A 15,741-nucleotide genomic window follows, 5' to 3' on the forward strand; every position below is an offset into this window, starting at 1 on the left:
ATTGCGTACTTTCACATGAGAGTCCCCCATCACGAACGTACACTGGGCTTCATCCTTTTTCATGATTTCCTCTACATCTTTATAAAGCCTTGCTACTTCTTCGTCCTCACAAGCTGATGCTGGATCATATACTGGGATTATATTCATCTTGCATTTCTTATCAGGTTTATTATTAAGTCTGTTACTCTTCCCTGTACACTAAAAAAAATAATTACCACTTATGTGCTGATCAACGAAGAATCTTACATTAAGTTACCTCTTTTCTTGTTTGCCACTTTAGCACAGTATATAACCATCAGAGAGTTATATGAATTCCCCACCCTGTATCCCAGTTTCACCAAAACCTATGGTATCCCATTGTACATCTTTCGGTTCCTCGAGTTAAAAAGTCAAACCGGCTTCATTATCAAGGTTTAGTTTCTAAAGACGGCTAGATTTTGATACCCAGAGATTCTTATCATCTATTGCTGATGAGCAGATGTTTTCTTCTCCATGGCCAGTTGCTCCATCACTGCTGGAACCTGGAGGCCAAGGCCTGGTAGAATTTTTCACTATGGTTTAGAAGGGAGTATTAGCGGGGACTTAACAGGGCCAGCTCAGGTGCATACTGTCAGGGAAACACTTTTCACTCTGTAATACATAAAAAGTACGATGCTAAATGTTTTGTAAAGTTGCCTATTGCTTTCAATCGATATTTCTTTGGATCAAGAAGACTTGCAATAATTTAGAATGCGCCTGAATGGGTAAATTCCTCCTCCTCCTCCTCCTCCTCCTCCTCCTCTTCTTCTTCTTCTTCCTTTTCTTCAAAAAGCCACTCCCTAAAGTGATTTTTTTTCCATAGCTGTCTATCCATGGCATCGCCCTCCACGAGTCCTGCGTCTCTCAAATCTCTTTAACCCGAGGCGTCCCATCGACATATGGGTACATTGCAACATTACGTAACTGCCAGTCCCGACGACCTACTGGTACATCGCGCAATTACAAGTTCATAATTTGCACAATTTTCAATTTTCACGCGTGATTTTTGGTACGTATACACGGGACACTTTCCTCTATTCCTCTACAAGATGCCAGGCAGGGACGATGCCTTACACCGCATAACCTCCCCCCCCCCCGCACGCCATTGTCTCGGCAATTCACCTGTTACCAGTGACCTGGCCAATAAAGACACTCAGGGCCAGAGTTATTCCCCAGTCGATGACAATGTGGAGGACAAAGTTTACACAGCATTAGAGGAAGAAACAGTCAGAAATGATGATCTGGTAATGTCGCCAAAAAAGGTCAGGTATGATGGTGAAGTAGTGAGTGAAACAATGCTTATAACTGCCTATATTACTGTTTGAAAACCACTATAGGCTACTCTCGTACTATATATAAATTCGTACCCAATAAATAAATAAATACTGTTTATGAGTGGTGTGGAATAGTTACCCTCCCATAGAACTCGTTTTCTTTGGAGCCAGCCTGATAGAAATCCCAGTAAGGTAAGGAGGTACTGCTACCTGTATCGAGTATTTTAAACCTCAGGTGAGCGATTTCTCTATGAATTTTCGATGTTTCTCACCAAAAGCGGTGGTTTTAACCAAAAAAAAAAAAAATCCAAAATAGCTCGGGATTGGGGGGTATCGGAGGTGCGAAATCGGTCGGGACGTGACAGGTTAAGCTACATCTCTCCACCTAGTCCATTGTCTTTCTCTCGAAGTTCTTCCTTCCACTGGCCTTTTCTATTCCCTGTTAATTTGCTCTTGCTCATCGCTTCTCACTACCTTACCGTCCCATCTTAGTCTAACTAATCTGATCTCACTGACACGCAACACACCTGCTTTCCTCCTCACTTCCCCATTATTAAGCCTACTCATGACCGAAACACCCAACATACACATAAGCATTCATATTTCAATCCTAGCAAGCTTCTCTTCTTGCCTTCTCAAAGATCTTCCACTCATGCATCAACACTGGCCTTATCATTGCTTCATGGGATCTTATTTTCATCCTCTTTGGGATTCTTGTCACACAACACTCCAGATACCCCCGTCGCTTCTTCCGTCTTACCTTATCCCCTTTCACAATCCTCCTGCTCATAGTCACCATTTTTTTTTTTTACCATCGACCCAGGTATTCAAGCTTTGGGTTCATTTCCTCACCACTTGCATTTCTAGCCCCTATTTCATTTTCCTCTTGCATATTACTAACCAGTACTTCTAATTTTGCGTATTCACCATGATCCCTCCTTCTCTGCAATCTTTCCTGCTACTGCAGCACCCTTTTCCTCAACTCTTTCTCTGATCCGGCAGTTAGTACAAGATTGTTAGTGAACAGCACCTTCCATCTCATTCTCCATCTTTGATACCCTCACCTAGGACATCCATCACAAAGAGAAGGAAAACTGGTATAAACAACATTTTGTGATTTCCTAATGTTCAGTACGCGTGTCATTCCAGTAAACTGACAATAATGTTTTGCACAAAAAGTGCACACCATTAAATTACTAGTACTGTACCTGTGCAGAATGAACAATGTACTCTAAGTGACTGCAAAACAAACAATGAAAAGAGATACATATAAGAAGCCAGCAACGTACCAAGCACAGAGTTAGATGTATATCATGCTGTCAGTTATCATCTTCTAACCTCTCTTCTTCCTCTTTCTCCTCCTCCTCTTCCTTCCTTAGTGAGTGCTCTGATTATTCTCTTTTTGGTTTAGTTTGCTAGTTATGACCCATCAGAAGCAGAGCAGTGGTAGTAACTGGAATATGACAAATTCGCCTTGACGCAGCTGCAGGTGGCCTGTGCACATACCTGCACTGGCAACTAATATCAACAGCTCAGGAAAAGCTAGAAGTCTTCATGCAGTGTCTGGATATGGGACACCATTCATGATTTCCCAGGCATAGCTGATGAACCGAAGGGGAGGAACACTTCTTATCTGCTGTCTTTCGGAGCATCACCTGCAGATGAGCCCCTCAGTATATGATACCTGAGTTTTTTTTTTTTTTTCCATCATTCAGAGATTGTCTTTTAATGTGAAGAAGTTTGCCCTTCGTCATTGAGTCACCTTCATACTTTGCTGTTTTCATACCCCTGGTGCTGTGCAGACCGTAGGATGAAGAAAACTCTTCCTTTTTCCATTAACTCTGTTTCTGTTACAGACTTGTTACCCAGAACACTGCACAGCTTGAGAACATTCCTAGCCATGAACTTCTTGAAGGCAGTTAGTTTAGCTTTGTCAGCTGGAGAAGATGCAGTGTCACAACCAGTCAGTGTCTGCATAGCAAGAAGATGCCTTGACTTCTCACTAAGCTTCTCGGCAATATGGGTGATGATGATGATGAGCATGCTCCATCCCACTTTTAATGTAAGACATGGGTTAGGATCATGTATTCCTTACATTGTAGGTGAGTAAAGAGCCTTCTTTTACACTTTCTTTTGACGTTTTCCTTTTTCCTGCTACAGCGTCAAATGATTCAAATGGCTTTTGTAATTTAAAAATGCCATGGAGAATGTTCTTGAATGCAGAAGTGTTCTAAATTATTTCTATGATTATAAATTAAATCCTGCCGTCCTATAACCACCTCTAAATTCGCTGAACCAGTCTGATAAAAAAATAAAAAATAAAAAAAAATCTGTTGCCAAGCAGTACAGCATTATCGCTTCATTCTGCATTCCGTAATTCTTGTTTTGATTCCTTCCATAACCAAATCCATGTTAATGATGAGGATGCATAGGGATATCACACATTCACTCAAATGGATACTGAGCCTTTCACTCAAACCTCAGTCTACCCTTACACAAGTTTAATTTTCATCACAAAAACTATTTACAGCATGCAGCATAGTTTAATAAACATAAAACATATGTAATATTTTCAGTAATTCCTCCCTTTTCACCCTGTTAACTCATACAGTTATTCCAGAGACACTGGACGAGCGGACTTGTACCAATGGAGTGAATAAGATATGTACACATAAGGGTTACCATTATAAGTGTATAAATCACCATCGAATTAATCTGTTGAGTGCTGCGAGAAAGGTAAATGGAAGAATAAATATATTGGTAAAAAAAAGTCCAGGAAGGAACTAATATAAGTTCTCCCACCAATCCACGGATGAAGGGCGTACCCGCGTCATGTAAGCAGTCCTGTCACTATTTCAAAGCAAACTTACCATGAGGCGGATTTACTGTACACCTTTCCTGTTTAATATCCTTACTGGCAAGGAATGCTCCCATGAACAACTTCATTTAATCTTGATTTATTCCATTCACACCTTTCGCCTTCCTGGATGCTCAGACATCTGTGATTCAGTATCTGTTTAACCCATCTTTTCACTTCCTTGTCGGTCTTTCCCTTCCTCTCACTTTCTTTCGTATTCGTATCTACTATATAGTATACAGTATGCTCCAACCAGTCTCCTCTCACGTCTTAATGGTACTGCGTGTTCGTCCACACCTCATTCATACCGTGTGATTCCTTACTTTGCCAAACTATTTCATCTCGCAATAGACGTTAGGCACTTCATATCCAGCACTCTCAGGGGAAGCCTTTGGAACATGGTTTAGTACATCCAATTCACAACTGGAAAAAGATGAATTCGATTCATGTCCAGGTCAGATTCTTGGATATAACTTGTTTCCCTCTTGTCACTGCTCGAGGAACACAATTGAGGATCTGGATATAACACAGCTGTTACGGATCGTACTGTAGGGGAAGATCGTGACTAAATGGGGAGGCGGTGGCTGATTCGGTAGAGAGGCGGCCTGCAGTCCTGATGGACCCAGGTTCGAATCCCGGCTGGAGCAGGGAACAGTTTAAGGATTTGAATTTCATAAAAAGCAGACTTTCCTGATCTACCAGATGACCCGCCGACATGTCGTAAAAATACCCCCGCTAATACCAATACACCAGTCCTGTATGAGACAGCCCTAGCATGTATTCAATATGGACGGTGGGTGTTAGCGCCAAAGTGGTGACATGTGGAGGTGTAGGAGGACTACTGGGCCTTGGGATAGGCTACTGCCCCCGAGATATAAGCCCTGAAGCCTTTGCCCAGAGTCGGACACATAAAAAAAAATAAATAAATAAATAAAGACCGATTTTCTTTCTTAATGACCTTTTTTTGTGGATAAACGTTAATCCCAAGCCTACTGCTTTTAGCGCCTCCACATTTAGAGCTCATGCACCACATTTGTGCGCTACTGTCGTCATCACTGTCCCATCAACCGATCCCGCTGTCCCCTGAACATGTACGGATCTTCCCTGTCACAAATTTTTCAGTGACTTTAATAATTCTGCTCCTTCTGTTGTCTCCGGTACCATCATCATTATCATCAAGGGGGGGAGGGGCAGGATAATCGCCATTGGGCGCATAGTCTCACTCACTCTGCGACTCCACCCACATAGGTCCCTTCGTGCAACCCTCCAGGCATCCCTAAAGGTAAATAACAATGAATTTCTTTCAAAATATTCCCATCAAGGTTTTTTCACATAGCTCTGATTTCTCTCTCCTATAACATTTTACAGTACTCGTTCTTCACATTCACTTTCAGTTCCCTTCCCTCACAAATTTCCAAATCCAGATACCAACAGCTAAGTATTTAGTTGTAACCTTGCTACCAATGTTGAATCATCTACAAAGGACAACTGGTATATTTTCCAGTTATCCCTCTCCCTTTCTGGATCCCTTAAATCTGCACCTCTACCCAGTCCCACTACATCTACCATTTGCACCAAACCATCCACAAACAGAGTAAAAGGCCATGGAGACATCACACCCCACATACCTCAAATTATTCACTGTCCTACTTTCCAGTGCATCTTTAACGTTTGCCATTAGACGTTCCACCATAATTGGCACCTGCTGTCACCAGATCCTTCCCTCTCTCAATATGCTGCTCATGTGTATTCATCAGCCAAGCACCTATCCATACAGTCCAATCAAACCTAAAATCTCCAGAGTTCTACCTGGTTTAGAGTTCTGTATATTTCACAGTTATCTGGATCACGACTCAGCCATACACTCTACCAAGTATACTCAACAAACTTATATCTCTATAATCTTTGCATTGCCTATAGTTGCTCTTGCCTTTATATAGTGGCACAATACATGTACATTGCCAGTCTTAGATTTCTCACTTCAGTCCAAGCATACACTGACATGTTTTTATTTTGACTTTTTGTCGTTTTCTCCTTTACTCCTCACATTTTTGCACACTTCTTTGCACATACTTTAACAAGGTGTCACATACCTTTTATTCATGACTTTCTTCCTAAACCATTACCAGTAGTTGACATTGCATATAATACTCCTGACTCATGGCAGTGAAATTCATCTATCTGCAGATGCTCATTTTAATACAGTTATTACTCAGCAACACATTAGTTTCGAAACACAAACACCAAAATGTCTGAGATTTTCTTAGAACTGGCAAATATTTGGTCGTGATTCAGCAGTAAAGCTACGTGCCCTGTAAATCCACATCTAGTAAGTGATCTGTACATTAGAGCTATCAGAGCATGTATCCATGACAATAGAGTGACTGTGGTTCTCTTAAACGAAACTTATTAACGTGATAAACTATGTACAATACTGGAATTTCGCGACCATTCCAGTAAGTGGTTAGAAAGTGATTTAATGGAGATGAAACTATAAAACTCCAATTGGTTTCAAAACATCAGTCAAACAAATTTCTCAAATTTTACACCAGGAACCCTTAAGGTCACCACAGAAGCAGATACTTCAAGAAAATCAGTTACCGGGTATCACAGTAATATTGTACCTGATTCTTTTCTGATATGCTTGACCAGATTCAAGGGTTCATAACTTCTCAGCAAGTGATGAAGCAAGGACATATGGTGACATTGTTTAACACTTATGAAGAATAAGTATCAAACCCATGAATGTCGTAAAAATACCCCCGCTAATACCAATACACCAGTCCTGTATGAGACAGCCCTAGCATGTATTCAATATGGACGGTGGGTGTTAGCGCCGAAGTGGTGACATGTAGAGGTGTATGATATGTAGGAGGACTGCTGGGCCTTGATAGCAGGCTGTGAAGCCTATGCCCAGAGTCGGACACATAAAAAAAAAAAAAAAAAAAAAAGTTGGTCAGTAACTTTCACACTGGTATTAATGAACAGGTTTGACATTAATGGATGCAATGTAATCTTTTGGGGGGACCGTCTTATTTGCCTTCTTGGGTAAACGGTGGGAGATGTCGGCGACAGAGGCAGTGTTGGGGCCTCTCCTCGACAGCACCTCCACCGCCAGGGCCACTAACGATACTGCCAGTCCAATCAGCGTGGCGATGAAGACACCACCTGGTGTTAGGGAACAGCATTTGTAAATACGATATAGGTTGGATAAGTGTAGAAAAATCTAAGTAACGATCATATCTTACGATTTTTCCTCTGAGTATAAATCAACGATTCAGTCCAAAACTATCCGACGAAGACTATTTTTCAAGTAAGTAAATATCTGAGAGTGAATTATGGATGATCTGTATATAGATAAAGCACATTCAGTTAAAAGACTGTATCCAGGTACAAGGTGACTTCTAATCCCATAATTAAAAGTAATAATAATAATAATTTGGTTCTAGTCTGCAGCGTTATCAGAATCATTTTGCATCTAGTTCACTCACGGACAGATGGCGAGAGGGGGAGCAAGGTTGCGGTTCTTTTTGCCCCAGTAACTATAAAGGCAATTATCTCTAGTGTCTGTCTATCTTGTATTATGCCATTTTCACTTTTAAGCAAAATAGAAATGCAGAGGTCGTTAGCTAACAGCATTCCAGTATAAATCGTGCTGTCAATAAAGGTGTATTTAAAGGCTAATCTATCTATGTTTGCCTTGTAATAAACGACATGGAATACCAAACTTCAATCAAACGAAAAAGCAAACCTTTCATTTTTAGTTGGCCACTATCTCCTGGTACCATGGCCAAATCAATGTAATTGGAAGAATTTAACAACTACTGTATATTCACATATTGTAACGTTTGACGGATCCTGTTACAGAGGTGTGCCTACTGTTTGAGGCGGCGATTTTTCCGAACGCTATTTTAGATTTCTTACTCCAGCGGCGTAGCCAGGTCTCCACCAATTAGGGAAGCGGGGAGGGGAAGGGACAGAGTGAGGCCAAGAACCACTGGGGGGAGGGAACATTGCTGCACAAAATGTACACATTAATTAGTTTGAAATTATAAATGAGGGTGCTAAGGACCTGACTGGTTGCCCGGGGCCACCCCCAGACCCCTCTTCCCTTCACCCCCCGTAACTACAGCACTGTCTGCTCTGTGTCTTACACGAAATTATTCAAGGAATCATAAGATTAGTAAATCAAGGGTGAGAGATCTTTTTTTCATCAATGCAACGGCCCTTATATTTAAAGCAAACTACTAATCAAATTTAAAAAGTTTTGATTATGTTTGGTGCGCAGTATTATAATTCTGGGAACAGCATTCTGTGGACTTGATTTTTAAGTCTGTCACATTTTTTCCATTATTGTGACAATCTACTTAAGTAAACCAACAGTCCTAACGACCAGCAATTCACTATGAGTTTCTCACTCTTATAGGTGCAACATAGTTCTCAGTAAATACGAAATACTTTTCTTTTTTCATTTGGAATTATCAGTTTGGGCATCATACGTTGTTTTCAGACAATGCGGAGGTGGCTGTGGTGACTCACCCAGACTCTGAAGAGTTATGCCTTCAGAATCACTGTCATTCGGACATGGCCCACGTGCGGAGGAATTCCAAAACTTAGCTGTAAGTCCCTCGAAGAGGCGGTCCTTCTGCATCTCCAGGATCCTGAAAGAAATTTGGTTATGTGGTGGAGGGTTTAAAAATGGCGGGTAGAGAAAATGAGCTGTAGGGATAGGAGGGCAGTGAAAATATGCTAAGTAATCTTCATTAAAATTATACCGGTATAGCTATATCTATCTATCTATCTATCTATCTATCCATCTATCTATAGATAAACAGATAGATAGTGTATATATATATACAGAGAGAGAGAGAGAGAAGCCACTCATAAAGTTCATAACATTAGAGATAGCAGACTAAGTAACTGGCTATTGCATCTGCCCGTTGAAATGTCAGTCATTTCAAGTTCACCTATCATTCTTGTCCCCTTCTGTTATCCTGTTACCTGTATGCCACACTAGTTACCAGGCTTGAGTTACAGTACAAATACGTCCATTCAATTACAGGTGCAAATGATTTAAGATATACAGAAATGCGAATGTAAAGTACATAATTAGTCACTCAGTAAATCATATACACCCGAATTTCCTATTAAGCAGATTCAGCTATGAAACCAACATCAGGCATCCATTGACCTGATGAGAGAACAGCCTCTTCCGAGTGATCACCCACCAAAGTTTCCTCATTTCTACTCCCCCAGAGGCATGGACAGACAATGCTCCAAAGGGCTCAAGCCCCTGTCCCTTTGCCCTGTCAGAGACTTTTCGAGCATGGGGAAAAAAATATAGGCTCCACTGTCGCCTTCACTAGAGGGGTGCTCTCCTAAACCAAATGACATCGCCTGGAGCCAGCAAAAGTAAAAAATACAATAAATCAGCGAACGGAAGGATATAACTGTAATGGCAGTCACATTAGGCAGGCGCCTACTTGAAACACTGAAATTTGAAGTTGGTATGTGATGAATGTTGCAGAAATGGTATATGGAAAGAATAATGATAGCAAAAGTACGGAATATGTAGGAAAGTCCGGTGAGTGACGAGCTGACTTGTTCTACAAGTTGTAAGGGAGTGCGTGATTAAGTGTAATGAAGGTGGATAGTGGAGAAACAATATGAAAATATCTGTAACATATTTTTAGCTTTGGTAAAAGTGTACAACAGGGTAAGCAAGAAGGAGAACCCGGACAGTGCTACACACACGCCCATCAACTCGCCTAAGGGCAGAACACTTGACATTGCTCTTAGATCTTGACCTTTGACAGATTATTCTGGAAATCAACTTACTTCACGCTTGCCTAATTTAACCCTTCCACCAACTTTGGTTCAAATCAAATCAAAGCTGGTTTACTTGACTTTGGCCAGTGACCTTCACATTTGACCATTCTCTTTGACCATGATCATTGGCTGATTAAAAAAAGAAAAAAAAAAAAAAAAGGAATTTTTTCTGCCTTATTTGACCTGAACCTTTCACAAAATAAAGTCTGCATCGAATAATACATCTTTAGGTTGACCTTGCCATGTGATCTTTACCTCTGACCTACTGTTCTAAAAAACAGTAGTTCAAAATCTTGGATCATCCACAACTTATCTACCAACTTTGAGTCAGACCAGATCAAAACTGCTATAGTTATTTTTTCTCACACACAGACACACAGGTTGATCTTTGATCTTGCTTTGTGACCTTGGACTTCCCTTGATTGTCCTCAAAATGGAATCCTTTACTTCCTGCCTAATCCTTAATGCTTCCACCAAATTTTATTCACATCAGATTAAAGCTATTTGAGGTGACTGCTCTGTGACCCTGGCATTTGACCTCTCCTTTCGACCATGATTTTTGACTGCTTGTTCTCAAAATTAAAACCTTTTATTCTTGTCTTATCTTTAACACTTCCACAAATTTTGGTCTTAATCGGAGAGAAACTTTCAGCTAATCTTGCTCTGTGACCTTACCCTTTAACCTTTTGTTTTGAAGCAGAAGTTATTTCCTCCTTGGCTGACTCTCAGCACTTCTATCAAGTTTGGTTAAAAGTGGATCAAAATTCTTTTGAGTTATTCTGTCAACAGACAAATGGGGTGAAATTTGACTTTGCCCTTTGACCTAGGTTTTCTACTGATCACTCTAAAATCTGAATAACTTCATTCTTGCCTTACTCTGAAAACTTTTTCCAAGTTTGGTCAAAATTGGATAAAAACTCTTTGAACTGATTTTGCAAGGTCAGCATTGGACTAACCAATGTTAGACTGACCTTTGGCCAATGTTCTCAAAAAAGACTTGGTTCCTCACTCCCTGACCCTCAACCCCCACATCAAGTTTGATGAAAACTGTATGAGAACTTTGAGTTTTTAGTTCACACACACACACACACACACACACACACACACACACACACACACACACACACACGCACGCACGCGCGCGCGCTATAAAACTGTATATTCCCATTCTCCTTATTGTTACGCCACACAGACCTGTGCCCGTAAACTGCACAACGGCTCATAAAGTCTGGATTGATGTGGTAGTCCGTAGGAGCTTTGAACCGTGACCAAAGCAGAAAGTTGTTCCAGCTGACCTCATTAACCTCAGTGGAGTGGAGGTTGGCCCACCGCTTGACTTTATGCTTGGAGTAGTTCTATATTGAGCAAGAAATGTGCAGAGCTACTGGAGTATTATCAGATCATAGGCTGTTGGGGTTGTGTTGGGGACAACTGGGAAAACGAACCGTACTGTATTCCCTCGGTTTCTTTTTCTTTTCTACCTTTCTTTTTTTCTTTGTTCTTCTTCTTTTTCTTCTACTTTCAAACACTTTTTTAACTTAGCGCCATTCCTTTATTTTATCTTAAATTCACTTCAGATTTGGCGCAATTGTTTCTCGGCCCAGTACCCTCAAATAACCTCTCTCTCTCTCTCTCTCTCTGTATATATATATATATATATATATATATATATATATATATATATATATATATATATATATTCAAGGGATTCACAGGGTCAAACATAGAATCAAATAAACACACTAGTTTTGGGATCCTAAATTCTTTCATGGTCATTAGCCACCATGGCAATTTGCCTAGAAATATGTCAGTATACTGTAGCCCTGGGGAATCCATCTTGCATTCCCTTGGGAATGTTGGAAATCTTTCATTAAGGTAGAGACCCTGCTCCCGAACTGCTAAAACGCTCCACTGCTCTAGGGTTCACGTTTTCTAGCTCTCAGTTTTACCAGCCCATACTCTACCCAGCCCTACCTCTTTGTTGTTTTCGCCTCAGTTAGCCTTTGATTTAACCAAACTTATCCGCATTTAATATGAAGCCTGCTATCTACTTCACGGTATGTCCTACGCATCCCCCTCTTAGCCAAGCCTAGCTTCTCTCATACCACGACCTACTCACCAACCAATATTCCCATCCTGCACATCCCCTCGCCACCCACATCCTACAAATTATTTGCTACTGACCACCGTCTTTTGTTCTGCTACTCACACCCCGCTGATCTCGTCCCGAAGGTGGCTACCCTGCTGGACCGCTATAGCGTAGGGCTGCTCAGCGAAGGGCACCCCCACCTCAGTCAGCAGGCAGCTGTGGTACACCTGGTAGCGGATGTCCATAGCGTCGGTGATAAAGGCGAAGTCTCCATTCTCGCTGGCTAGGACCTACGATGAGACCATAGAGATTAAAACAAATAACCGTTTCTTTTTATATAGTGATGTAAGAAAGGAAAAACGTACCGGAACAGTATTTTATCCTTATGGTAAAACCACGAAAGAAAATAAGAATTAATTTTCAAAGTAATTTAAGTAATTTGGGTCCTGGCGAGCAACTAATCTATAAGACGGAGGAATTAGATTGTCACTGAAGAAATGACCTGCCCATACACCCTCTCTCGGTGCACGAGAAAGGGAGGATTTTGTGGAGCACAGGGTACGAAGTGTGGTGGAAATGTGGTCTGCTGGTGTGTTGTTGTTAGTGCCAGAGTCAATATAGGTCGCAGAGGGAGCCTCGACTGGGGTCAAGCATGTTAAAAAAAAAAAAAAAAAAAAAAAAAAAAAAAAAAAAAAACGTAATACTGCACCCACTGTCTGCCCCGGGTGTGATTAAATCCACGTCCTGGTAAGGTCTAATTAATTTATTGGAACTTTTGTTAGTCTCTGTGATGATGCCTCCAGTGAATCTTGTGTTCACTAAATATTCTTTAGATTTGTAGACTCCTTTGACTGAAAGGGTTATGGGTATGAAAATAAATCAAATGGCTCCTCGTTACTCCTCCAATCCTCCTACCTTCCGCGAGCTACTATTCCCTCCAGATAAGGCCAGTAGCATCAAGAAGGAACGAACGCAATGTCATTTAACAAAAATCTTATGCAAAATTTCTATGGAAAAAATATATTCAAAGCATATTTAACATGGCAGGAACAAAAAACAGCCATAAACTCGTGTGTTTCTTCGATACCGCCATCATTCTATTATGACAGATATGAAACTGATGGTAATTTTACCAAAGTGTTCTAAGTATTTGTTACCTTCAGCACATGATATGCAGCTCACAGTCACATGGCCGAGTGGCTTGCATCACACGAAGCTGCCGACCCGACAATGTATGGGTTCGAAACCAATTCCTGTCAGCTGGCGCCATTCGAATCAGATGTTCATCCACAATTTTGTGGGTCGGTGGGTAAAATAAGTACTTAGAGTAGCACCTAAAAGAGATAATTACGGTAGCCCGGATGATGCAGTACTCTTGTGTCCCAGAATAATGGATAAATAACCTGCCACAAGTTCAAAGACCCATGCTACGGGGACGAGCACCGCTACAACATGCCTCATGGCGTCTGTCCGCATGGTAACGTTTATTGTGAAAATCCCCAAATGAACCAGCAGAAAATGCATAGCTTACAACTAGATACATATTTTTCCCATACCTTTGTGTTTTCTTTATCTCTTTTTTAGGTGAAATTCAACTAATATACTGTACTGTACATTCAAACGGTGAATTTCCCTGAACACGTGTTATTCTGATTTTTTTTTTTTTTTAATATCAATGCTTTTATAAAATCTGATAACCATGACATCCTTCTAATGCATTTCGTGTTCATGTCTGGTGTGGAGATTCCAACCATGCCTTGGCTCTGTAAGTTCGTTAATGACGTGATCCTTATTGTACTGTACATAAGGAAATCCTGGTTCCAGTTTTCCTCTTTTTGCTTTAGGGGCTACACGGCTTCTTGCACCTAAGTGATTGGCGATGGGCCTGATAGATAGAGAGGTAGATAGATAGATAAATAGATAAAAGAGCAGCGTTGTTTGTTTGTTTCTTTCTCTTTCAGTCTCGCTCAAACCAAGGGCCAGAGACCCCCAGACTCATATATATTCTGAATCAGGGTGACCCAAGGATGGTTTTAGGGGGTTAAAAATTCAGACCTGGGTCATTTGAGGTCACCGGTAAAGTGTTCGCCTTTTTGGTCCGGGCAACGCCGGTTACCCTTTCAGCCTAATTTTGGCATGGAGACTCACATGACCTCCGGTTCGGACATAGGCTATGTGAAGTTGACCTCCGAAGTCATTTGAGGTCAACGATAATAGTAAACAAGTGCACACAAATACTGTGCGTTAGTCAGCGAAAGCTGAAATAGAAAGTTCCTGGATCTCTTAAAATTCCTCTTCGAAAGCATGAGAGGTACTGTACATGGTCTTTCTGGTGTAATAAGAAAGGCTGAACTACAGTAGAATAAATAGGATTAGAGTGTTCGTACCGCTGCCAATATATATATATATATATATATATATATATATATATATATATATATATATATATATATATATATATATATATATATATATATATATACAGTATAATTTATATATATTTGTGGTAGGTGGGGGGGCTCACCATCCACTCACTCGATGTAGTGCTGCTCTCGGATGTCTGCCCTTTCCTCTCCTCTCTCCATTCCTTCCTTCCTCTTCTGTCTTTCTTTACTTCATTCTTTCCTCGTCCTTCTGCCTACGGGTGACTTTACACTCCTTCTTTTGTCTTTTTTTCTTTCATTCTTTCCTCTTCCTTCTGCCTATGGGTGACTCTACACTGAGTGACAAGCCTAATGATTTCCTGTACACCAGGAAACCATTTACTACGCTGGGTGGTAACCATATAACCAAATTATGGCACCTGGTGGTTTAGTGGGTAATTACAGCACTCCAATCGGATTGAGCCGGTGAAGGTTTATATCCAAGGGATGGTTGGGGTTATTGCTCATGTAATGCCACTCAGGGATGAGTGAGGCTGGTCACTCTCATCTTAAATGTCAGGACCAAATTGCCTAGCCCCGGGCTTCTACGCTTCTCATGGGGCAACGTAGAATTGGATGATGGATGGATGGAAATGCCCATCTCTGATTTGTATGTACTCACCAAGTGTTGGCATTGATGGAGGGTAGAGTGGTACACCGTGCAGTACAGTGCTGTACTGTACTGTACAGTACACATAATCCCGTATGGTCTAGTGGCGAATGTCTTCCCGAAAGATTACTCCACCTCCACCACCACAGGCTCGACCTCTGCTAAGGGTGCTGGAGTAAGTGGTGAAGATGGAGTGGCACAGGGTGTCAGGTGGAACTCCAATGAACCTCTGACTGAGGGGCGATCTCAAGTGGAGAAATCACATCGGTGGGGCTGATGGTGGTGCCATGGTAGAGGTGCCTGGCTGAGGTGAAGAAGTGGCCGTGGTGGTGCCTGGCTGGGGTAAGGAAGCAGAGGGCTGGGGTGACAGAGGCCAGTATGAGGAGGTCGAAGGCTGGGGCCTCAGAGGACGATGAGAGGAGGTCGAGGGTTGTGGCGACGGAGTGGAAGGTGCCAAGGGTAGGAAAAAGGACGTGGTGGAGGACAGCTTGGAGAACCTTCTTGACTGCAACCTTATCATAATTTCACTGCCCTGTCGCAGGTATAGCAAGGGTAAAGATGGCCTGCAGATTAGGATGTCCGCAGTTGTAGAAAAGGATGTCCACTGCATCACGAACCTGCTGGAGCCTTGGGATTATTGC

At 41.5% G+C, this 15,741-nt stretch overlaps 1 protein-coding gene across 1 annotated transcript in view; it reads right to left on the reverse strand.

Annotated features, from left to right (window-relative positions):
• Nucleotides 1–7,126: 7,126 nt before the first annotated feature.
• LOC145412380 (ionotropic receptor coreceptor Ir8a-like) overlaps nt 7,127–15,741 on the reverse strand; it is a 214,090-nt gene continuing 205,475 nt past the window's right edge. The window contains exons 15-17 of the mRNA XM_080282268.1: nt 12,188–12,357; nt 8,689–8,810; nt 7,127–7,317 (exon numbers count right to left, since the gene is read on the reverse strand). Of these exons, the coding sequence (XP_080138394.1) occupies nt 7,127–7,317; nt 8,689–8,810; nt 12,188–12,357 (483 nt within the window). The remainder of the gene's footprint in view (nt 7,318–8,688; nt 8,811–12,187; nt 12,358–15,741) is intronic.

This window comes from Coenobita brevimanus, chromosome 93 (assembly GCF_032717465.1).
Source record: "Coenobita brevimanus isolate Jiangsu-jjx chromosome 93, ASM3271746v2, whole genome shotgun sequence".
Classification (NCBI taxonomy): Eukaryota; Metazoa; Arthropoda; class Malacostraca; order Decapoda; family Coenobitidae; genus Coenobita; species Coenobita brevimanus.